This window comes from Pleurodeles waltl, chromosome 3_1 (genome assembly GCF_031143425.1).
Source record: "Pleurodeles waltl isolate 20211129_DDA chromosome 3_1, aPleWal1.hap1.20221129, whole genome shotgun sequence".
Lineage (NCBI taxonomy): Eukaryota > Metazoa > Chordata > Amphibia > Caudata > Salamandridae > Pleurodeles > Pleurodeles waltl.
This window is the reverse complement of record NC_090440.1, coordinates 125,775,648-125,800,821: the sequence shown is the minus strand read 5'-3', so window position 1 is coordinate 125,800,821 and position 25,174 is coordinate 125,775,648. Positions and strand designations below refer to the sequence as shown.

At 42.9% G+C, this 25,174-nt stretch overlaps 1 protein-coding gene across 3 annotated transcripts in view; it reads right to left on the bottom strand.

Moving 5' to 3' along the window:
* The window catches only part of ANO3 (anoctamin 3), a 1,608,515-nt gene that overhangs the window by 171,575 nt on the left and 1,411,766 nt on the right, over nt 1-25,174 (bottom strand). For all 3 annotated transcript variants that reach the window (XM_069221955.1, XM_069221956.1, XM_069221954.1), the window contains one exon: nt 16,914-17,025. In XM_069221955.1, coding sequence (XP_069078056.1) covers nt 16,914-17,025 — 112 coding nt within the window. The remainder of the gene's footprint in view (nt 1-16,913; nt 17,026-25,174) is intronic.

Below are 25,174 nucleotides of genomic sequence, written 5' to 3'. Positions count from 1 at the left end.
TATCATGTACACAGTTAAATTGGCCTGAGAACAAGCTCAAGCATCAGAATAGCAAATAAATTGGATAAATGCATATTGTTCCAGCTCACAGAGAGTACCAGTGTCTTTGTGGGTGAATTCTCCTCAGGTGGTAGCATGACCGGGTGAAATATGTAGGGATTCACTTAAGTAGGGAGGCTTGGGGGCTGCTGAAATGAAACTTTGGGACACCCTTGGAGAACCTTAAAATACAGATTGAACCCTGACTTAGACTGTCCCTATCAATGTATATGGCTTTATAAAATGGTGATATTGCCTAGATTATTTTACCTATTTTATAATATCTTGACTCACATACCTAAGAAGATGTTTCGCCAGCTCTGCCAGCTGCTCCTGTGATTGCTGTGTGTGTGTGTGGGGGGGCTTAACTTAAACTAGCACAACTAATTGAAAGGTTCTGACTCACCCAATAAAAAAACAGGATTGGCAGTACCAGCGTATTATCTCTATTACCTGGTTGTAGAAGCACATTATAAAGAATATTGTATGAGTGTGCAGACACTCCTAACACACATGCAGATAAAGGTGGCATTATTTGAACCTTATGTGCTACACTCTGTAAGAATCATCTAGGAGAGATGAAGTAGATGTGATTGGTTAACTGGTTGGACATTGTGGGTGTTAGCAAGGGAGGCTGGATGTGTGAAACCTTATTGGCCATCCACCAATCTTACTCAAACATTTTGAACGATGCTGATAGCTATAAGCATGGGTATGGTGGATTACTTGTTTTTGAAACGGTCCTTGGTAAAATACAGAAGGAAGTGTGAGAAGACAGCAGTGTCACTATTGCTGTATTATAGAATAAGGCATGTTATGAAAGCGAGGCTATCTCCCTCAATTTCCCAAAGACGCCAGGGAGGACCTGGCCTGGCAGTTCGGGCTGGACTGTTCCCATGGTGAATAGGGTCAAGAATGATTTGCATATGGCTGGGTCCAAACTGGGGTGGCATGGTGAGCAAATGAATTGATGGATTAAACAGAGATCTGTGACTGGGGTGAATGTTTCATTGGTTCCACATTCCATCCATCATTTGTGTTTGTTTGTATTATAGAATAAGGCATGTTGTGAAAACGAGGCTATCTCCCTCAATTTCTCAAAGACCTTTCAAGAACTTCCTATATTTACTAAAATGATTCAGAGAGGAGGTGCTGGTAAGAGGTTTTCCTTCATGTATAGTGGGTTAGTTGGAAATAGGAAGGTCCAAGAGTATGGGGTATGCCTTGGGGAGTGAAGTTGGGGCATAAAATAATTGGTGCATGCTGGACATTCTGCTGGTAAAAGCGTTCCATTTTATTACAGACACAAACTGATTCAGTTGTAATGTGTTTATCGGTTATATCTTACTACCTCACTCCAGAGTAGATGGCTAAAATCTGAAGGAAGCTTTTGTATTTTGCAAAAAAAAACCACACAAAAACTGTAGAAAGATAAATGTCTCTTTTCTTCATATTGCATGGCTCTGCCCTCCGGTGTTTAGAATCCACAGTCAGGTGTTTGGGTCGTTATCTGAAATTCTTGAAATGGCAGTCGATCCATCCCCAGAATATATTGATGAGATGTAGTACTTTAAACAGGAAAACCAGAAACGGAGCACCCTGCCTCACACTCGAGCATGCAGTCAGCCTCAATGCATCATGGTAAATGGATCTACGGAGTAGATCATTCTGGCTACACTGTGGTGTTTTTTTCTACATCAGTGACGCTTCTTCCATGTACCTAGCAATTGAGACACAGCAGTCGTGTCTACGTACTTCTGCTTCTCAAGACAATAGCAGAGAAGGACTCTACACGTCAGCTGAATGACGCACTGACTGCCCTCGGGTGATGTATGTGGCAATGCCGGGTGTTCCCGCCTAGGCCTCTTGCGAAAAGCTGTAAGTGGAATCCCAAGGAGTGCCTCTTCTCTTCAACATGCTATTTATAGCCATTGTTATTTGAGCTGTGGTGGAGTGGCATAACAATGGCTCGCGGTGAGGGGGAGGGGGCTCGCCTTCATCCTAATAAACAACACTGTGACCTGTTTCTGAGTGTTCTCAATACGTGGCACATTTCAGTGGACAGGGTCACATGGTGTATAGTCCACCAGAAACCGAAAAAAAAACCAAATAAAATAATATGTATTTTGTTTTATAATGAGTACACGTTAAAAGTGTAAACAGAATATTTTCCGGGAAAGCAGAAACCTATCCTAATATGAATTAGGCTTTTGAGAAAGATGTGAACTCACCGCAAGGTCTGCCTCCGACAGCAAATAGGCCCCCTTTGCGAATAAATTGGCCACATTTACAAATCGGACACTTTTGACCCTATACTGACACTCTGTATTCGTGTTTTGCAAGGTATATGAGTCTGCACTAACTTCTGATTGCTATAGTCAATGTTTCTAGTAAACTGGGAAATCAACAGGAGCAGGCAGTGGCAATGCCAATAGGACAGGCTTTTAAAGAATGTTGGAATGTAATGTGAAGCATTACAACTAAACGGCAACATTATTTATGTGGAAACAAAGAACTCCAGAATATTACTGGTGCAGGTTTATGCTGCTGTGAGAGAAAGACAAACACCACCAATTATCTTGCTAAGACACTTTTACAGCTTTAAATTGCCATGTGTGTGCCTATTGAAATTCATCCTCAACCAGCTGGATAAATAAATTAATCTCAGCTGGTGGGGGGCAAGAACTTTTTTTATGGAGGCACACAACTACTGCTAAATCACAACATGTAATCCTGATCCCCATCATGTGGGCGGAGTCAAAGCCCCTCTTTAGTGGAAGTCACATAATTGTTTGTAGACAGCTGCTCTGTCAAGCCAGACCATAAATAACAACCCATCAAACCACAAAGCAGGCCCATAAACACCAAATAATTGGCATATCAGACTAGCCCTACTGGCACTGCCCGATTGCCCGATAATGCAGCAAAATCATGCAGTGTAATGTTTTATGGGTAAGAACATCTTACATATATTTGTAACCCATATAGCACTGACCATGTTTTGGTTGGTGTTTTAAAGGTGTAGGTTTTAAATTTCATTATTTAAAATAGCAAGGGAAACTGATTCTAAACGAATTTTCAAGTTTGGGTATGTGCATATGTGTGAATACGCATGAAATTAACATGTACATTAAGCTGCGTCTGAGACACAAGTCAAAGCAAACTCAGTTTACTCTTGCTGTTTATTTAGATTGTCTATGATATGGTACTGGTTTATTTTATTAATTTCACATACAGTATTTGTATAGTGTCCACTGGTCTGTGATGCCATTTTACACAGGATTCCAGCGGGTTAAAGCTCAGCTCGAAAATATATTGATGTCCATACATTGTTATCTTAAGGTTTTTTTAGGCTCTGGGTCAGACATGTTTTCAGGCCTCTTGATGTGAGCAACTTTCAACTTTGTTGCTTATTTTCTATTAACTTAAGTCTGCATAATGCTAAACAATATTAAATTAGATATGTATTAGGGTCCCAAACATCCTTAAACCTTAAAATCACCCTGGGTAGAGAAAGACAGAGTCAGAGATAGGCATATGCAGAAAGAATTCTGATAGAAAAATAGACGAAAAATAATTCATTTTACCAGGGCCCATACCATAAAACATGTCTGTTCCTATAGGCAGAACTGGTGGAGTGACAATGTTTTTCTAGCTACACATCAGCTTTCTTCAGACGCAGTTGAGAGCAATGTGCAGAGTTCTTCCTCCACAACACTTGCATCTCTTTCATTGGTAGTAGTCTCAGGATACCATCCTACTCAATTGGTGGACTTCAAACACACTGGAAAACTATTCTGGTACCAGATCGTGACACCTGTTTTGTATCAGGGACAGGGCACTGAAACTAGCTTACATAGGCATTAGCATCATTAGTGCAGCAGGTGATGTGAAATTAGGGACCACTGTCCCCAAATTATTACTATATTTACTACATATCCGGAATACGAGAGTTATTTTGGCATTCTTGCATTAGGGCCCATGGCCCCTTGGTAGACCACTGACTCTTTAGTCCTTGGTTGGTAGTCAGTCAGAAATGTCCTTGGTGCTGTGAGGTGAAGGGAGAATTTCAATCCAAAGTTTCGTCAACACGTGGTCCATTCTGTAAAATGGAAAGCATAAATTGAAACGGAATTATTTGGTTTCAGAAGGTCTTTTCTCATGCAGCCAAGTTTGAGTTTCTGAGCCAGTCTACAAACTTTAATAGTGCTTTGTATATAATGTCGTATAATCTTGGTAACATCTCTATTCCCATTTTATTCTTCAGCATTCTATGCTAATTGACAACTAATGGTGGAAACATAAATACAATTATTTGTTGAAAGAGGAGAGAACCCACTTCAAGAAATATTCACAATTTCAGGCCTGTCATTGCAGCCTACAGGGCAGTCGTGAACCGCCATTTTGACTTGACAAAGTAACCGCTATCTCATTCCTAAACATTACATTTTAATACTTAAAGTCACCCTTAATATAAGCCCTCAATACTTGTAGGGCAGTGTGTATAGTATTTAAAAAAGTAGGGCGTGTATATTTAAAGTTACATGCCCTGGCAGTGAAAAACCTCCAAAGTCATTTGTCATTGTCACAAGGCTGCCCCCCAATAGATTACTTTATGACAGTTAATAAGTGCTAAATTCAGTTTGCCAACAGCTAGCGATATATTCTTTCACTCAGTTTAATTGTAATTTAAAATCCATTTTGATGATAAAGTTGGCCCTTAAATTATTATTTTGGAAATGCCACTTTTAGAAAGTTGGCATATCACTGCCTAAGAATTCTGGAGTTTTTCTGTAAGTGGGCAGCTTCCTTGACCTTTTGATGGTTCGCCCAGTTGAAAAAGAGTATTGGAGACAGACAGTGGATAAAGTGTCTGGGTGTAAGGGGGAGTATGTCTTCAGGACAGGATGGTTGGGGAGGAGACATGCTGATTACACTTCAAATGGACCTGCCCAGCACAAACAATGAGACCTGACACTAGGGGGCCTATTTATGAGCCCCTAGTGCCACTGGACTGTCACGTTTCGTGACGCTCTGGTGGCACTATGCTCTGCGCCATATTTACAAGGTGGTGTTAAGCCACTTTTTGTGGCTTAACGCCACCTTGTAAATACGACCCATGCAGCCCTTTGCGTGGAAGGGGATGCAATGGGCGTGCCACAGCAACACCCATTGCATTTTGACACTGCCTCAGATTTACAAGTTTTCGTAAACCTGAGGGAGCTCCAAAATCTAAGGCCACACCATTCTGCAGCACTGATAGAAAAGACAAAATGCCAGACATGATTGTTTATGTGTGAGAAGGTGTCCCTTCCTGCATAAACAATTGTTTCAAAATTACGCTTTGGCACTTCTATGTGTGCTGCATTCTTCTGGGCATAAAATCACTGGGCATAAAAGTGGCGACCACAGAACCTGAATCATAACACCCCTGGACCTGTGAAGACTCTGAAGAAGGACTGCCCTGTTGTCTGCTTGCCCTGAACCTAGAACCCCAGAAATGATTCTAAATGTCAGCAAGCTGACCTCCTTTGTGAGCTACAGGCACACAACAAGTGTCCAGAGGCCATCATATTCAGGTTTTCTGCTTTTCCTGCTGACCAATTGAAATTGCCCTGGGCCATGCTACTGGGCTCTGTTGGAGTGAGTCCTAACCTGCAAGAGGCAGCCACCATGTCCTGGATCCTTAGATGGGTCCTACTGCAGTTCAAAAACTGCAAACTGGGCGCTTTTTCTGAACTTTCTGAACACCTAAAGAACCAGAGGATACCACCGGACCAACGCTGAGCCCTAGCCTCTAACGCCGACTGCCGGTCAGATTTAATGTGCTGGTATGTGCAGTAATTCACTGGGGCCAATGGCGAGCCACAACCCGCCATTTAAGACCCCTTCCTGGGCTCAGACATCGGACTTCACCCGCTTGCAGCTTTCCCACAATCAACGTTGTTAGAAATGGGGTCTTTGGTTGGCAGTCAGGTTACCCCCTATCCAAGCAAGGAGCCTCACTTTAGTCAGGGTAAAGGAGAATCACACTCAGTTAAACCCTGCTCACCCCCTTGGTAGCTTGACATGAGCAGGCAGGCTTAACTCAGAGACAACGTGTTAAGTATTTGTACAAACACACAATAATACAGTCAACCACTACAAAATGATACAACAGGTTTAGAAAAATACTAAGGGCCTGATTACAACTTTGGAGGAGGTGTTAATCCATCCCAAAAGTGACGGTAAAGTGACGGATATACCACCAGCCGTATTACGAGTCCATTATAACCTATGGAACTCGTAATACGGATGGTGGTATATCTGTCACATTTGGGACGGATTAACACCTCCTCCAAAGTTGTAATCAGGCCCTAAATATTTTATCTAAATAACCAAGACCAAATGCGATAAAAATCCACAATATACAGTTAAAAATATGAATTTAGCACGTAAAAGCATAAAAAACGTGCCTTGAGGCACAAATACTGCAAATTGGTATTATGCAGCACTGTGACGGAGTCATTTCCTACAATGCTATGCCAATGACGACGTTTGCGGAGTCACTCGACCCCCTAAGTACAGTACCTTAAGAACAAGTAGAAAACAGGTTGGTTACAGAGTCGGGGGAGCAGCTTCGCTGGGTCCAATGCAGCATCAGTTCCGGTGCCACAGGGTAGAAGGATAGTGGCACTGTGCAGCGGCGTTGGGTCCTTACTAAAGGGTGATGGAGGTGAAGCAGCGTCAGATGCGAAGTTGGTCCCTTAGTTCCAGTAGATACAGAGTCCGGCGAAGTCACAATGCTGCGGGCAACCTCACGGGGTTATGATGATGTCACAAGGCCGCAGGCACAGCAATGGCCTCGGATCATCACGTACGGGAGACTTACGACATTTCAGTGTCAGCAAAGTCGGGCAGGTTCACCAACTACAGTGACACAAGACCTACAGGGTCGTCAGACTTCTACGAGGTCCACGGCCTTGAGGCAAGCGGCGTCTTAGCTCCGGGGTAGCGGTGCCAGTTTACACGGTCATTGGATTCGTCACACTCAGCAAGGTCCACAGCCTCAGGGCAAGCGCTGGCGCGGATCCGGGCAGCAGCGTCCTTTGTGAAGTCACACAGCATCATCTGGAGTCAGTAATACATTTTTTCTCCAGGAATACACTTCCAGGGGTTCAAGAACTGGATTGGCACCCACTGGCAAGCTAGAGTCCACAGCAAGTAGACTCAGGTCTGGACAGTGAAGCCTTTGCTGTCCCTGAGGCTTCAAAACAGGAGGCAGGAGGCAAGATCTACTCCAAGCCCTTGGAGATACCTCTCAAGCAGGAAACCAAAACAAAGTCCAGTCTCTGTCCCCTTGCACAGGCAAAAGCAGCAACTGCAGGATACCCCAAAACACAGTACAGTCACAGGCCAGTGCAGCACTTATCCTCAGCTCTTCTCCAGGCAGAAGTTCCTCTTAAATTCTTGAGGCAATCTAAAGTCTTGGATTTTGAGTCCAAGACTTATACCCCTTTCTTTCTTTAAAGTTGGCAAACTTCAAAGTAAAGTCTCAAGTGTTTGTAAGATCCTTTCTTGTCCAGGCCAAGCCCCAGCCACACACTAGGGGTTTGGAGGCTGCATTGTGTGAGGGCAAGCACCGCCCATTCAAATGTGCAAGACCACTCCTCCCCTCCCTTCCAGCACAAAAGGCTCATTAGGATATATGGGCTACACCCCAGCCCCTTTTGTGTCACTGTCTAGAGAGAGGTGCAAACAGCCCAACTGTCAAAATGACACAGACAGGGAATCCACAAACAAGCAGAGTCACATAATGGTTTAAGCAAGAAAATGCCTACACACAATCTAAAAAAACAACTTGACTAAAAGATGTATTTTTAAATTGTGAGCTCAGAGACCCTAAACTCCACATTTCTATCTGCTCCCAAAGGGAATCTACACTTTAATAATATTTAAAGGCAGCCTCCATGTTAACCTATGACAGAGAGGTCTTATGAGAGGTCTTATGAGTGGTCTTGCAACAGTGAAAACCAAATTTGGAAGTATTTCACTGTCAGGAAATGTAAAACACATAAGTACATGTCTCACCTTTAATATACACTGCACCCTAGCCATGAGGCTACCTAGGGCCTACCATAGGGGTGCCTTACATGTATAAAAAGGTGAAGGTTTAGGCCTGGCAAGTGGGTACACTTGCCAAGTCGAATTTGCAGTTCAAGACTGTACACACAGACACTGCAGTGGCAGGTCTGAGACATGTTTGCAGGGCTACTTATGTGGGTGGCACAATCAGTGCTGCAGGCCCATTAGTAGCATTTGATTTACAGGCCCTAGGCACCATTAGTGCACTTTATTAGGGACTACTAGTAAATTAAATATGCCAATCAGGAAAGTCAGTTACACATACATTTTACGGAGGAGCACTCGCACTTTAGCACTGGATAGCAGTGGTAAAGTGCCCAGAGTATCAAAAATAGCAAAAACAGAGTCCAGCATACATCAACAACCTGGGTTACAGAAGCAAAAGGTTAGGGGAGACCACGCCAAGGATGCCAAGTCTAACAAATGTCAAGAGCCTTGAACATTCAGCCGTCTGTCGCAGACAATGAGACCCTCTTCGTATTCAGCCTGTTTCCCAACCTTTGGATGAGGACTTTTTTCTCAAAAAGTTGCTAAATGCGAAGGTGAACTTTCCTCCAGAATGAATCTGGCCCTTGTATGCGATCTTCAACTTTTTACTTTAGCATGGACATGTAAGAAAAGGGAAGGTTTAGGCCTGGCAAGTGGGTACACTTGCCAAGTCGAATTTACAGTTAAAAACTGAACACACAGACACTGCAGTGGCAGGTCTGAGTCATGATTACAGAGTTAATAATGTGGGTGACACAACCAGTGCTGCAGGCCCACTAGTAGCATTTGATTTACCATTCCTGGCACCACTAGTTCACCTTACTAGCGACTTACTAATAAATCAAATATGCCAGTCATGGATAAACCAATCAACAATACAATTTACCCAGAGAGCATATGCACTTTAGCACTGGTTAGCAGTGGTAAAGTGCTCAGAGTTCAAAAGCCAAAAGCAACAGGTCAGAAGAAATAGGAGGCAGGAGGCAAAAAGATTGGGGATGACCCTGCAAAATGGCAAAAGTCCAACAAACTTGAATTTATAAATTTAAATTGTCATGTGTCTCCCTAAAGAGGGCACCAGTAAGGAGGAAACCCCACAAGACTGATAGTTCATGAATGAAGCCATAGAGATTTATAGGAGTTGGAAAGAAAGGCATCAAAACTACTCAGACAGAATAGGGAAAGTGCCATCTAAAATATATTCCAGTCAAGAGGATACAATATGAAATTCAGCTGCAGTTTAAGTGCAAAACTCAGAGGAAAATTCATTTAGAGAAGCAGATGAATGTGAAGAATAACAGGTGATTCGACTGGGTTGTAATGGATTCTTCTCAGGGAAAAGTCTTCTTACATATGAATTAGTGCGCAAGTGACATCACCATAAATCACAGGACATTCCAAACATAGATAGAATCCTTCTATGACAGGTGAGCTTGGGTAGTGTATACTGGAATTATGGATAACTTGATATGAAATGGATGTAGTCGATCTGGACATAAGGCTGATCACCCCCCTGTAGGAAAGTACCATCTTGCCTGGCATGTTACCCCCATTTTTCACTGTATATATGTTGTTTTAGTTGTATGTGTCACTGGGACCCTGCCAGCCAGGGCCCCAGTGCTCATAAGCGTGCCTGAATGTGTTACCTGTGTTATGACTAACTGTCTCACTGAGGCTCTGCTAATCAGAACCTCAGTGGTTATGCTCTCTCATTTCTTTCAAATTGTCACTAACAGGCTAGTGACCAATTTTACCAATTTACATTGGCTTACTGGAACACCCTTATAATTCCCTAGTATATGGTACTGAGGTACCCAGGGTATTGGGGTTCCAGGAGATCCCTATGGGCTGCAGCATTTCTTTTGCCACCCATAGGGAGCTCTGACAATCCTTACACAGGCCTGCCACTGCAGCCTGAGTGAAATAACGTCCACGTTATTTCACAGCCATTTTACACTGCACTTAAGTAACTTATAAGTCACCTATATGTCTAACCTTTACCTGTTAAAGGTTGGGTGCTAAGTTACTTAGTGTGTGGGCACCCTGGCACTAGCCAAGGTGCCCCCATATTGTTCAGGGCCAATTCCCCGGACTTTGTGAGTGCGGGGACACCATTACACGCGTGCACTACATATAGGTCACTACCTATATGTAGCTTCACAATGGTAACTCCGAATATGGCCATGTAACATGTCTATGATCCTGGAATTGTCCCCTCTATGCCATCCTGGCATAGTTGGCACAATCCCATGATCCCAGTGGTCTGTAGCACAGACCCTGGTACTGCCAAACTGCCTTTCCCGGGGTTTCACTGCAGCTGCTGCTGCTGCCAGCCCCTCAGACAGGCTTCTGCCCTCCTGGGGTCCAGCCAGGCCTGGCCCAGGATGGCAGAACAAAGGACTTCCTCTGAGAGAGGGTGTTACACCCTCTTCCTTTGGAAAATGGTGTGAAGGCAGAGGAGGAGTAGCCTCCCCCAGCCTCTGGAAATGCTTTCATGGGCACACATGGTGCCCATTTCTGCATAAGCCAGTCTACACCGGTTCAGGGACCCCTTAGCCCTGCTCTGGCGCGAAACTGGACAAAGGAAAGGGGAGTGACCACTCCCCTGACCTGTACCTCCCCTGGGAGGTGCCCAGAGCTCCTCCAGTGTGCTCCAGACCTCTGCCATCTTGGAAACAGAGGTGCTGCTGGCACACTGGACTGCTCTGAGTGGCCAGTGCCATCAGGTGACGTCAGAGACTCCTCCTGATAGGCTCCTTCAGGTGTTGCTAGCCTATCTTCTCTCCTAAGTAGCCAAACCCTCTTTTCTGGCTATTTAGGGTCTCTGCTTTGGGGATTTCCTTAGATAACGAATGCAAGAGCTCATCCGAGTTCCTCTGCATCTCTCTCTTCACCTTCTGCCAAGGAATCGACTGCTGACCGCACTGGAAGCCTGCAAAACTGCAACAAAGTAGCGAAGACGACTACTGCAACTCTGTAACGCTGATCCTGCCGCCTTCTCGACTGTTTTCCTGGTGGTGCATGCTGTGGGGGTAGTCTGCGTCCTCTCTGCACTAGAAGCTCCGAAGAAATCTCCCGTGGGTCGACGGAATCGTCCCCCTGCAACCGCAGGCACCAAAGAACTGCATCACCGGTACCCTGGGTCTCCTCTCAGCACGACGAGCGAGGTCCCTTGAATCCAGCAACTCTGTCCAAGTGACTCCCACAGTCCAGTGACTCTTCAGTCCAAGTTTGGTGGAGGTAAGTCCTTGCCTCCCCACGCCAGACTGCATTGCTGGGAACCGCGACTTTTGCAGCTACTCCGGCCTCCGTGCACTTCCGGCAGAAATCCTTTGTGCACAGTCCAGCCTGGGTCCACGGCACTCTAACCTGCATTGCACGACCTCCTAAGTTTTTCTCGGGCGACGTGGGACTCCTTTGTGCGACTTAAGGTGAGCACCGTTTCATGCATCCTCGTAGTGCCTGTTTCTGGCACTTCTGCGGGTGCTGCCTGCTGCTGAGAGGGCTCCTTGTCTTGCTCGACGCCCCCTCTGTCCCCAGACGTAATTGGCGACATCCTGGTCCCTCCTGGGCCACAGCAGCACCCAAAAACCCTACCCGCACGATTTGCAGCTAGCAAGGCCTGTTGGCGGTCTTTCTTCAGGAAAACTCTTCTGCACGACTCTCCACGGCGTGGGGGATCCGTCCTCCAAAGGGAAAGTTCCTAGCCCTTGTCGTTCCTGCAGAATCTCCAGCTTCTACTGTCCAGTAGCAGCTTCTTTGCACCCACAGCTGGCATTTCCTGGGCATCTGCCCATCTCCGACTTGCTTGTGACTTTTGGACTTGGTCCCCTTGTTCCACAGGTACCCTCGACTGGAAATCCATTGTTGTTGCATTGCTGATTTGTGTCTTTCCTGCAGAATTCCCCTATCACGACTTCTATGTCCTTTGGGGAACTTTAGTGCACTTTGCACTCACTTTTCAGGGTCTATCGGTGGGCTATTTTTCTAACCCTTACTATTTTCTAATAGTCCCAGCGACCCTCTACAAGGTCACATAGGTTTGGGGTCCATTCGTGGTTCGCATTCCACTTTTGGAGTATATGGTTTGTGTTGCCCCTATCCCTATGTGTCTCCATTGCATCCTATTGTAACTATACATTGTTTGCACTGATTTCTAATACTATTACTGCATATTTTGGTATTGTGTACATATATCTTGTATATATTTGCTATCCTCATACTGAGGGTACTCACTGAGATACTTTTGGCATATTGTCATAAAAATAAAGTACCTTTATTTTTAGTATATCTGTGTATTGTGTTTTCTTATGATATTGTGCATATGACACTAGTGGTACTGTAGGAGCTTCACTCATCTCCTAGTTCAGCCTAAGCTGCTCTGCTAAGCTACCATTATCTATCAGCCTATGCTGCTAGACACCCTATACACTAATAAGGGATAACTGGGCCTGGTGCAAGGTGTAAGTACCCCTTGGTACTCACTACAAGCCAGTCCAGCCTCCTACATTGGTTGTGCAGCGGTGGGATAAGTGCTTTGAGACTACTTACCACTTTTGTCAGTGTACTTTTCATAAGAGAAAAATATACAAAACAAGTTCAGTGTATGTACACTTAACCAAAAAGTTTTGCATTTCTTTTCTCACCTCTTTTCTAAAGTGCTGAAAAGTACCTCTAAACTTTCTCAAAAGTTCTTAAAAGTTTAAAAAGTTTTTTTCTGTCTTTCGAAAAGTTCTGAAAACATTTTTCTCTTTTTCTATCACTTAAACTCCCTTTCTAAAAATGTCTGGCACAGGCCAAAATGTTGATCTGTCCAAACTTGCATATGATCACCTTAGCTGGAAAGGAGCAAGGAGTCTCTGCATAGAGAGAGGTTTGAGTGTAGGGAAGAATCCTTCTTTGGAATTATTGCTTAACATGCTTAGAGAACAAGATAAGGCCAGAAGGGCCCCATCTGTTGAAAAAGTAGCTAATGGTTCCCAATCTGATCCAGGGACTCCCCTAGGAAAAGATTCAGGAAAGAAACTTCCTAGCCTGCCCATTACTAGACAGTCTAGCATAGTTGGTATTGATGTAGAGGTACACCATACAAATAGTGTTATCTCAAAATCATAGCAAGAATATTGTTTCTCACCACAGTAGAAGTGATGTTTCTGTTAACCAAGCTGTTAGGGTGCCCTCTGTAAGGGATAGGTCTCCTTCTGTCAATTCTCATCATACCTCTGTTTCAAGACATGTCCCTCCCACCAACCCTGATGACAGAATGTTAGAAAGGGAACTCAATAAGTTGAGAGTGGAACAAACCAGACTGAAGCTTAAGAAGCAACAGCTGGATTTGGATAGACAGTCCATAGAACTAGAGAAGGAAAGACAGAAGTTGGGTTTTGAAACCCATGGTGGCAGCAGCAGTATTCCCCATAGTCATCCTGCAAAAGAGCATGATTCCAGGAATCTGCACAAGATAGTTCCCCCTTATAAGGAGGGGGATGACATTAACAATTGGTTTGCTGCACTTGAGAGGGCCTGTGTTGTACAGGATGTCCCTCAAAGGCAGTGGGCTGCTATCCTATGGCTATCATTTAGTGGAAAGGGTAGAGATAGGCTCCTTACTGTGAAAGAAAGTGATGCCAATAATTTTACAGTTCTTAAGAATGCACTCCTGGATGGTTATGGCTTAACCACTGAACAATACAGGATAAAGTTCAGAGAGACCAAAAAATGAGTCTTCACAAGACTGGGTTGATTTCATTGACCATTCAGTGAAGGCCTTGGAGGGGTGGTTACATGGCAGTAAAGTTACTGATTATGACAGCTTGTATAACTTGATCCTGATTGTGTGTCTGATTTGTTGCACCAGTACCTGGTGGACTCTGATCTGACCTCTCCCCAAGAATTGGGAAAGAAGGCAGACAAATGGGTCAGAACAAGGGTGAACAGAAAAGTTCATACAGGGGGTGACAAAGATGGCAACAAGAAGAAGGATGGTAAGTCTTCTGACAAAGGTGGGGACAAATCTAAAAATGAGTCTTCATCAGGCCCACAAAAACACTCTGGTGGGGGTGGTGGGCCCAAATCCTCTTCTAATCAAAACAAAGAAAAGAAACCATGGTGCTATTTATGTAAAATAAAAGGCCATTGGACAACAGATCCCAGTTGTCCAAAGAAAAGCACCAAGCCTCCTACCACTACAACCCCTACTGCTACATCTTGTGTCCCTACTAATAGCAGTGGTGGTGGGAGCAAACCTACTAATAGCCAATCCAAGGGAGTAGCTGGGCTCACTATTGGTAACTCAGTTGGGGTTGGTCTTGTTAGGGAGACCACAGAGGCTGTGTTAGTCTCTGAGGGGGCTATTGATTTAGCCACCTTAGTTGCTTGTCCCCTTAATATGGATAAGTACAAGCAGCTACACCTAATAAATGGTGTTGAGGTTCAAGCCTACAGGGACACAGGTGCCAGTGTCACAATGGTGATAGAGAAACTGGTCCACCCTGAACAACACCTACTTGGTCACCAGTACCAAGTAACCGATGCTCACAACAACACACTTAGCCACCCCATGGCTGTTGTAAATCTCAACTGGGGGGGGTTACTGGTCCAAAGAAAGTTGTGGTAGCCACAGATTTACCTGTAGACTGTCTACTAGGAAATTATTTGGAGACATCAGCTTGGTCAGATGTGGAGTTGGAGGCCCATGCAGCAATGCTGGGCATCCCAGGGCATATTTTGGCTTTAACCAGGACTCAGGCCGAAAAGCAAAAAGGACAGGGTGACTTGGATCCTGGAACAATGGACCAAATGCTCCCTAAAGCTACGGCTAGTAGAAGTAAAGCACTTCCTACTATCCCTCCCTCTACAGTGGATTCTACTTCTGAGGAAGAAGAATTTCCACCCTGTGCAGAACCTACACCAGAGGAGCTGGAAGCAGACACTGCTGAGCTTGTGGGTGAAGGGGGGCCTGCCAGGGAGGAGCTGAGTGTGGCACAGCAAACCTGTCCCACACTAGAGGGTCTAAGACAGCAAGCTGTCAAACAAGCTAATGGGGATGTCAGTGCCTCTCACAGAGTTTACTGGGAGGACAACCTCTTGTAATGGCATTAACTCTCTATGGCAGGCACAAGAGGCAAAAATGCATGTTTAAAATCCTGCATGTGGTGTATCTGGCCTGCATTCTGGACCATGTTCAGTATTGCCTCTATCTATGAAAGTCCTTAAGGGATGCCATGACCTGGACATAACAACAGCCACTTGCTAGGACTTGATGAAGCTCCACAATAGTAGTAGCCACTGACCTGAGAGAAGCAAGAACAGATTCTTCACTACCTTCTTTCATATCTTCCTTCATTAAGAAATTACTAAAGTCACTACTGATGTGTGGGAGATTATTGATTGATTAGTGATAAAGAAAATCACAAATCCAAGACCCTTTGGGTTTCTTTCATGTTGGTGGGAGGGGGCTCTCAAGGATGATTTATAGTATTTCTGGTCCAGAATTCACATCTAAGTGGCTTGTAGATTAATTGTTATTATTGGAGCCTGTATAAAACTACATCCAGATATTCTTGATGCTTTTCGAAAGATTTGGGAAAACAGAATATCTCCCAGAAAAAGCAGTGAAAATGCTTCTATTTACTAGCAAACACAGCCTTTTATAGATATTGGTGGACGAGTTACTCCATCACAACGGTGAAGGATATTCCGTTCGCCAAAATCTAAATCCCATAGCATATAATGGGATTTAGAATACAGCGGATGGGATATCCATCATGGTTGTGACAGAGTAACTCATCCACCAATATTTAAATCAGGCCCTTAATCCCTAAAACATTGAAAAACTGCAGAAGCACCACACATCACGAATCACATTACCCAGAGCTAGAAATGATCAGATGGGGTGGGGAAAAATGTAGTCATATTTTGAAGTCATATACTCTTTTATGCAAAACAATATTTAATCACTGCATCTAGGTTTGTAAATATCTGTGTCCCTCATACTCATTCATCATTGAGAAAAAGAAGGGAATACATATCCCCAAAGAGCTTGGTGGAATCTACCTCAATTGGTATGGGATTATCATACTCCAGATGAGGCAGAAGAAGAATATGCCTCGAGTTCGTCATAGACTATAGAAGACCCATGGTAATCAAACAGTACTGAGGAAAGATTAGCCACTGTTAAGTTTGCAGTAGTTGTGGAATCTTCCCGTCCCTCATACTACAAACTTTCAATTATCAAATATATTATGGTGCTAATGCTGTTTTAGACACATATGTTTAACAAGAAAAGGGTCAAACCCTGTAGCCCGTGGACCCGATAGTAAATCTACATACGCCTCGACTCCCACGGCGAAAATACACCCTCCCAGAAGGTAAGGTCTTTTTATAATTGATGTTGTTTGCATGGTTCTTCTTTATTATTTAGAAAAACAAATACTCTCATAAATCAATATTATATACCAACAATCAACTTAAAACAGGACATCAAGAATATTGATGAAAAACAATTTAAACTGAAAGAAACAAGAACACAGTGCAGTGAAAACTGAATAAGTGAACTTAAAATGCAGCAGTCCAAGGGGCGTGTTGACTATGCTAACTTCATTTTCCACTGCGATACTTTTTGAATTCAAATCTATTCAAATCTATGCTCTAAAAACCCAGCACGAAACTCAAATCATTTGAATGTTATCACCTTTTAAAGCAATGGGCATGTTTCGTTTTCCAACAATTTACTTAAAAGTTAAAAAACAAAAGAAACCCACCTTCCTAGAAAAAAGGCAATGTAGAAAATGGAGCTGTTTAAATTGACAAACTGAAATAAGAACATTTTCAGGGCAAAGCTGTTTTCCCATTCAGAATCCGTTCTCGGATGCTCTGAAAGGCAAGAGAGAGAAAGAGAAACATCACAAAGCCATCCATTGTTGTCACTTTCTAAAGCACTGCGCAGACATTACATACTTTACCCTGCAGAAAGATTCATGGAACTCACTGTTGTTTAAACCTTTAGGTGCAAATACGTTCTTAACATTATTGTTTTTGACGGTGGAGACAGTGAAAGACTACATTGTCCTCAGAGAACCCCGTAGTGGTCAAAAACACAAACATACTAAAAGGCGTCAACTGACTATCCGTTACAAAACACACGATTTTATTATAATTTTAAACGCACTGCTAGAATACAGCACTTTTTCACAGTACTAAATACATTGTAATTGCAGGTGCCTTTTTTAAAATGGAACACATCCTTGTCTGCAGCCAGCCAAACATGTTTACCCAGTGGCAGTAAGGGCACCCTGATGTTAAATATCTAATTATAAAAGAAGGAAATCTGAACCAGACTACACAAATCCTGGAAGTGTACCAGATGATTGTGGGTAGGCCTGAGTGAAATTGTAATTGCACCAGCAAAATTCGTGAAATTGTTGGAATGTTGTGTTACTCTTGCTACACAAAAGTCCTGAAATTACGCCATCATAACACGTAATTTTGTTCACAGAAAATGTTACCTTAAACGCACGCGAGCAACAGAACACGAGCAGGTGTTGTCAACAGTGCTTTTGTGTTTTGCACTATGTTGTAGCAAAACGCATCTGATGCGACGACGCATTTCATGCTAAAATATTGCACTGAGTGTATTTGCATTTTGCAGGATTATGGGTAATTTGACATAGTTTCACTGACATTTGACGTAATTACAAAAAAAAAAATTACAAAAATGTTGCACATCACAGTTGTGTCCACATCTTTTCCTCCCGAGATACTGCTGTATTACAGAAGGAGCTGCAGATACTTGTGTGTCCCGTTCATGACATACACATCGTGCTTCAGCACATTTCACTCTTGCACAATATGTAGGATGTGTTCTATCATTTTGTTGGCGTGTGGACAGATTCCAGTGAAGGTATGCCTTTGACTCTTTCCCTAAATAATATTACTGATGCAGGCCTGTGATTAAAGTTGCCCTCTGCAAATACACCAGTATAGGAATAATACAGATAGTCATAACCCAATGTTTTTACAAAATAACCCTGCATGAAATTCCACGTGAGCTTCTAATGGCTCTAGTAAAAGTTGTGCTTTTTTGCAGATTGGACACCATATACCCCCAGTGAGCACAAAGCACGTGAAGTTTTACTATTAACAAAACACTAGCTGAACCTCATATGTGTGGTTCTGCTCGTGCGTGTGTTACAAACGCTTCATGTTAGTGTCCCAAAGTTGTGCATTACTGTCATTATTAGAAAGTTATTTGATAACTCATTCACAGGTAGCCCTTCAAATAATTTCTTTGAAAATATTTTCATAATATTACTTTAATACTGCATTGATTTCTCCTGTGAGGGTTAGCTGGAACTAACCCCTCCCTCACACCCAAGCACTGCTTATCTCTGAAACAGTCAGAAATAAGCCAATCCAGATGGAACAGACATCGATTTGTTTCAACCCAACAGAAATGCATCGAGTCTCTATAACAGCAGCAGTTTTCGCCCAGGACAATCAGTGACTACTATGCTCCCATAGTAACAAATAGGTTAGTTTACAATGTGTGTCCTCAGGCGTATATACTATATGACTAAAACTCTTTTTAGCCCTTGACTCTCAGGGCAGGGAGCAAGAGCAGTCCAAGACTTAATCAGTGAGATGTAGGAGAAACAGAACTCAACAGCCCACATCAATATCACCCACTAAGTTAATGTACAGCTCCCGATTTTACTTCGTAAAAGAAAACATACTTTAATGTACACAATAATTAAAACTAAGCATTCTATTGCAGTGTATTTGGGCGTTATACACTACAATACTGGAAAATTAGGTCAATTTAACAATGTATTCATACAGAAATTCTACCAGCTACAAGATTTGACATAGGTGGTTCATTCTGGACAAATAAAGCCTATGGAATTTAGTAGCAGCTTTTCATAAAATTATAATCAGGCCGACATAATTTAACACAAGCTTTTATTGGTGTAATAATTAGGCCTGTCAGATTTGAAATATGGTTTTCACTACAAAGAAATCAAGAATCCAATATTAGGCCTTGATGTCTTAAAGAAATCTGACTTAGGGGCTGATTTCTAGTTTGGTGGACGGGCTGCTCCGTCACAAACGTGATGGATATTACATCCACTGTATTACGATCTACTCAGGATATAATGGAATCATAATATGGTGGACAGGATATCCATCACGAGTAACCCTTGTCCGCCAAACTCTAAATCAGGCCCTTATTTTCAAAAGATACTTTCTATAGAGATGAGCCAAAACCCAAACCAGACCCAGTTATATTCAAAATATCAATTGCAGAAGAGGAGGGTAGGGCAGGCGAGGTTACTCTAATCAGACCCAATTTTGTTAACAAGGTAGCCCGGAAGGCAGCATTTCAGTATAAAAATCCAGCGAGTCCCAACCTGATCCAAAGGTCCTATCTGTGGAGATACCAGCACACATCCTACGAGATCTAGTTTACTCTCCTTGATGCTTGCAAGTTGAAAAGAGCAATTATGTGTTCCAGTAGTCTTTTTTGCGCAAGCGGGCAAAGAAAGGTCACTCTTGAGACTGGCCGTCACAGTCAAGTGCTCTTGCATACAAAAGTGAAGCAACTATCACTGTCTATCAAATTATCCTTACGACTGGGGAAGTTAAAAGGTCACATGGGCCTGGATATTGCAATCTACAGGCTGAGGTGTTGATCTTGGAGAGGAAATACTTCACAAGGGAATATATTTCAGGCAGGGCTATAGTCTATAAACTATCAACTGTTGAATTTCATCTCAGCACTAGGAGTGCAAAGTAAAGTCAAATCAAAACAGAAAATTGTACTTAACAAATTTTCTGTGACTAAAGTGTAGCGCATGCAGCCCTGGAAGCAAATTTAACAGCATATATCTTGCTAATACACAGTGAAGCCTCCTCTAGCCAGTAACAGGGTCATCTAGGAGCACAGTGAGACATGGACTATGTGAGCTCACCACTGCAACAGACAATGCACTACTCATTCCCATAACCCTGCAGAGACTGGTTGGTGACTCCGGCCCTGCACATCTCCTGGACTGATGAATCCCTGTACAGACTGAAAGCTCCTTTTCAAGGTCACACTCCAAATATCCTTTTCTTTACAGAGAGCAAACTCTTCTCATGCAGCCTTCCCAGTGCCATCCACAGGTGGGATGCATTGCGCACTATGAAAATAGGGCTAGATGCATGACAACGTGAATGGCAGCAGCCAGCAGCCACTCATTCTCAATACATTCATTGATCCTGTGCTTCTGCTGGATTTGTTGTCAAATTATTCATAATTAGGTCACCTGGTTTAGTTGTATAGTTTTTGGTCATTTCACGTCGAAAGGGTGATGTGAAATTAAAGAAATTACTCTTAAGTAATTAACATTTTGCCCAGGCCAGACAGAACCTGGCTGGCACCCCCTGCTGGAGTGAGTTCTGACCCCTAAGAGCTGTCACTGATCTTTGAGTACCCTTGAATCTGTCAACCTAGAATTCTCCAACAATCGCTGAAATGTTAGGACTTTGGACTACCTTAGAAACATTCTGCAACCTTATCCCACTGAAAGAGTCTGTCTTGCATTTGAGAGACTAAGTCAGTATGTCACATTTATGACTGGTACAAACCCACTTGGCGTAACCTGCCCGCGCTCCATCAAGGTCCGCCTGATATCATGTCTAGGTCCTGGTCAAACGCAAACAGTACCTTTTAGTGGTGCTTTTCTTTACATTGTGCTTTTTCTCTTCAGTCTTAAAATTCATATCTCTGGTTTCTTTAATTGGATTTTTGATATTTTGTGTCATTTGGCTTACTAAACTTTACTCTGTTTTTTATTTGTGATGCATTTTGACATTTCAGCTATTTTGGTAGTTTAAAATGCTATGCACATTTTCGCTAAGCTAAGCCTAACTTGTAAGTGCCATAGCTACTAAGAGTTGAGCTCAGGTTTAAATTAATAAACCTTCATCTGGACCTACCAGGTTACTGACTTTATTAGTTATAGCGGATTACCGTCCACCTCAATAATAATTCACTTTAGTACAGCTTGTTCGGAGACAATCATTTAGGATGTGTTTATGAGGGTTACCCATTCTCTTGGGCATCCCTTTATGGTTCACCAAGTGACAATCTCATTGGTTGCAATTGGGAGATCAATCAGTTGTCTCAAGATTTCTAAAATGTAATTTCTCTTTTTATTAATATTAAATTGTATGTATATACCATAATTCAATGTGCATATAGCATAGAAAGTGGATATATGTCTCCAAGAGTTTGATTGAGGCTACTTTTTGGTAATCATCCCCAAACTGCATTTGTGTTGGAGAAAATCCCTAGCCAGAATACGAATAATTTAAATATCTCATGCAAGCCCATAAAACCTTTGGCCTTTTTGCTCATTTGTGGGAGAAGTGCATCTTTAAAGACTCACAGATGTTGTGGCAGTGTTACCCAGGTCCACACAAATCTTAACATTGGAAGGAAACCCAGTGAAAAGACAAAGGGCCAGATTTAGAAGGGGCTGGCGCAGCACGGCGCTGTGCCAAAATTGGCAGCACCACGCTGCGTCAGTTCTGAAATGCAGGGATGTGCCATATTTACAAAAAAAATACGGTGCACCCCTGTGTTTCCTCTTGTGCTGGCGATAAATTTAGCTGCCAACGCAGACATCCTGGCACCAAAGTGCAAGAAGGACTGCATTGAAGGGAATTATTGTTTATGTGCAGGAAGGTGCCCCTTCCTGCACATAACATTACAAAAAAGACCCAGCAGAAGGAAAATCCCCACAGGATGAACAAGGAAAAAGGATACAAATAAGAGATAGAAGTGGTGGGGTCTCAAACTAGTTAAAAATACCTGCCTCCTAGTGATTCCAATCATTTAATAGATCTCCTGGTGGTGGTATACTAGTTCGGGATCCCACCACTCCTATTCCTTACTTGAATCACATTGACTTGACAACATCAATGCTGCCACGTATTTCGCAGGTCTCAGCATGCCCTGTTCCGTAGCAGAAAGAGAGGTACCCAATGACGAAGCATGCCACCAAGGGGTAACCCTGGTCGGTGAGGGTTTTTCTAAAGGAAAAATAATTTTTCGTTGTCCATCCTGTGGGGATTTTCCTTCGGCTAGGTATTTTTTTGTAATGTTACTCGGTTTACAAGGAGGGTAGATCCAGCACAACACCCTTTTTCTCCCCTTTTTGTCTTTGACCTTCCTGCACATAAACAATCTACAATGGTGATCTGGCACTTCTATGTGTGCTGTAGAATGCAGCACACATAGAAGTAGCAAATCGTCATTATTGAATGATTGTTTGTGTGCAGGAAGGGACACCTTTCTGCACATAATCATTCATGGCGTTTTGCTCTTTCTACATGGAAAAAGCAAAAATAAGGAGAAATGAAAGTATTTCTCCTCATTGGGCAATGCTAATGCCACTCTTGGGATGGCGTTACTTTTTGGTGTAACCTCAGATTTACAAATTCTTGTAAATCTGGGGCAGTGTCAAAAGCAAGAGGTGTTGCAGTGGAACGCCCACATCAACATCCATTGAATGCCCCTGTGCTGCAGAAAACTGAATCGGAGGCCCATATTTACAAGGCGGCGTTAAGCCACAAAAGTGTAAATATGGTGCACAACACAGCGCCACCGGAGCATCACAAAAAGTGATGCTCCAGTGGCGCTAGGGGCTTGTATACATGCCACAAAATTCTTTATACATTCCTCCAAGGTAGAAGCAGTTGGGAGCTAACGACCCTTGGTTGTTTCATTGTTAGCTTACAACTGAGTTTAATGTGATGCATACATGTTCTTTGCCTCTCTGGATAATACCCATATATCATCTGCTACCCCCGTAATAATAGCTTCTTACCTACATACACCAACAATGAGAAGCATAGTTCTAGCTTACACCTAGTTGCCTTCCTTGCAGTAATAGTCCACAAAATCAAAAATTTGTTTACAAAGCCATTTTGCCTCGGTTGTCACTTCCATGCCCACAGGCTAGCTGCATATGAGCATGGCTTTGTTGACAACACACAACACACAACAAAAAAATGCCAATTTGATCGCACCTGGGATGTCAAAATGGAAAACTGTTGAGTTATTGGAACATGTCCATTCAGTCACAGGGGGAAGAGAAATTCCAGTGCCTGGGGTAAACCTCTGGTTTACCAAGTACCACCTACAGGTTCCTGTGGTGTATTGAGACCTGGTCCTGCCCTTTTATTTCATTTAGCATTGGTTAAACTGTGTATCGTTTTGCTGAATATTCCACATAGGATTTAGAGTATGTAAGGCCCTTTCCTCCCCTATGACTACTGGGAGCAGACAGAGATCCCTTGGGGAAGAGACTCCCACTATGCCACCACCTGTTTGAAAGGGGGTACACCACTCTTCACTTTACTCCAGGTACACTGTATCAATCATGTAGGCACAGTTAAGTCTAATAACTGGGCACTAAGATTTACTATCTAGCCATCAGGATAATCGTTTCAACTGTATCTGCTTTTACAGGAAGTCTTACAGGTCTTGTCAGGCAACCCCAGGTGCAGAGACGTTTTAAGGTGTGGGCAAAATGGGCCGAGGCTTAGGGCCACGGCCTTTCAGGGGACCCCCTAATAAAGGCAGCTCTGTTCTGCACAGAGTCTTGGTTTGATGACCTTGCTTAATTCTTAAAAATATTTTTTTAAATGACGTTTTCCTTTAATTTATATTTTATTTGGATGTTGCTTATAGTTTTCAACCTCATCAAACATCCATAAACAAAGTTTCTTTTAGGTCAAAACAGTACCTTACATATGGGCGGGTCACAAACATTATTTGCAATTATATCAGTGAGCTGCTTTCGTAATTAAAGCACACCTCATTGTCTCTAAATATTATATATGTAAACAAATTTCGAATTTGGACCAATGTGTCTGTGCAGAGCAATGACCTGGCTAAGCAAGGCATGAAGGAGCTGAAATTGGATCATACATTCAAAGCTATTCCGAACAGGCGGGCACCCCCAAATCACTTTTGGCCCATGGCCTCTGAAATCTTTGGATGTCCCTGCCCAGGTGTTAACCATGCAGGCAATTCGTGACACTAGCTGCTCAGGTAAAGCTGTTAACTGAGAGATATTGATGCCTCCTTGGGCTTTCAATATAGGGAACTACACTCTGAAGTTGCAGGCACCACTCCTGCACCATCATTTAAGTAATCACACCCTGGGACCAGTACTTCAGGTCAGTTTTTCAGAACACACAGGAGTTCCAAAGTTGATACACAATGCATGGTTATCTGATTTAAGTCTGCTGACACCTGTTGCTTATACAGCACAGCAGCAACTCCAGTTCAGCAGCGCCTCCCCACATTGCAGGTTTCAAAGGCCTCTTATGGTAAAATGGGTAACAACTGGCCCACTGGTGTCAACAGTACTGTCTTCATATCTCTCAATTACTTCTTAATATTCTCTTTGATCACTGGAAATAGCCTTTATGCCACTAACTCTAAATCTTTTCTATGGCTTTCCTAGGGGCTCACATTCCCGCCTAGTTGACAATAGCACTGGGCAGACAAGATCCCTGCCATGGTCATTTCAGATATGAAAGTTCTGCTTTGTGGAAACTATAAGTAATTGGGTTGTTGGTTGTCGGAGGTGAATCCCCACTTAAGCAGCAACCACAATTTTTATCATGGTTAATTCACAAGCCAAACCTAAATTAACCTGTGCAGAACCATCTGGTAGCTGTGTATGGAGCAGTCAGGCTTAAATTGGAGGCAATATTTAAAGTATTTATGCATCAATTCACACAGTAACAAAGTTGAACACAACACAAGAAAAATCCATCATCAATTTAGAAAAATAGAGTAAAATGTAATAAATAATTTAAGACCAAAATAACAAAAGAACCCAATCAATAGAACCAGAAGTATTAAATTTTAAATATCTAAGGGAAAATAGTGCCAAAAACCACAAAGTGACAACTTTGGTTATTTGGTCGCACCAGACTGTAACAAAGTCACACGTTAAGGGCA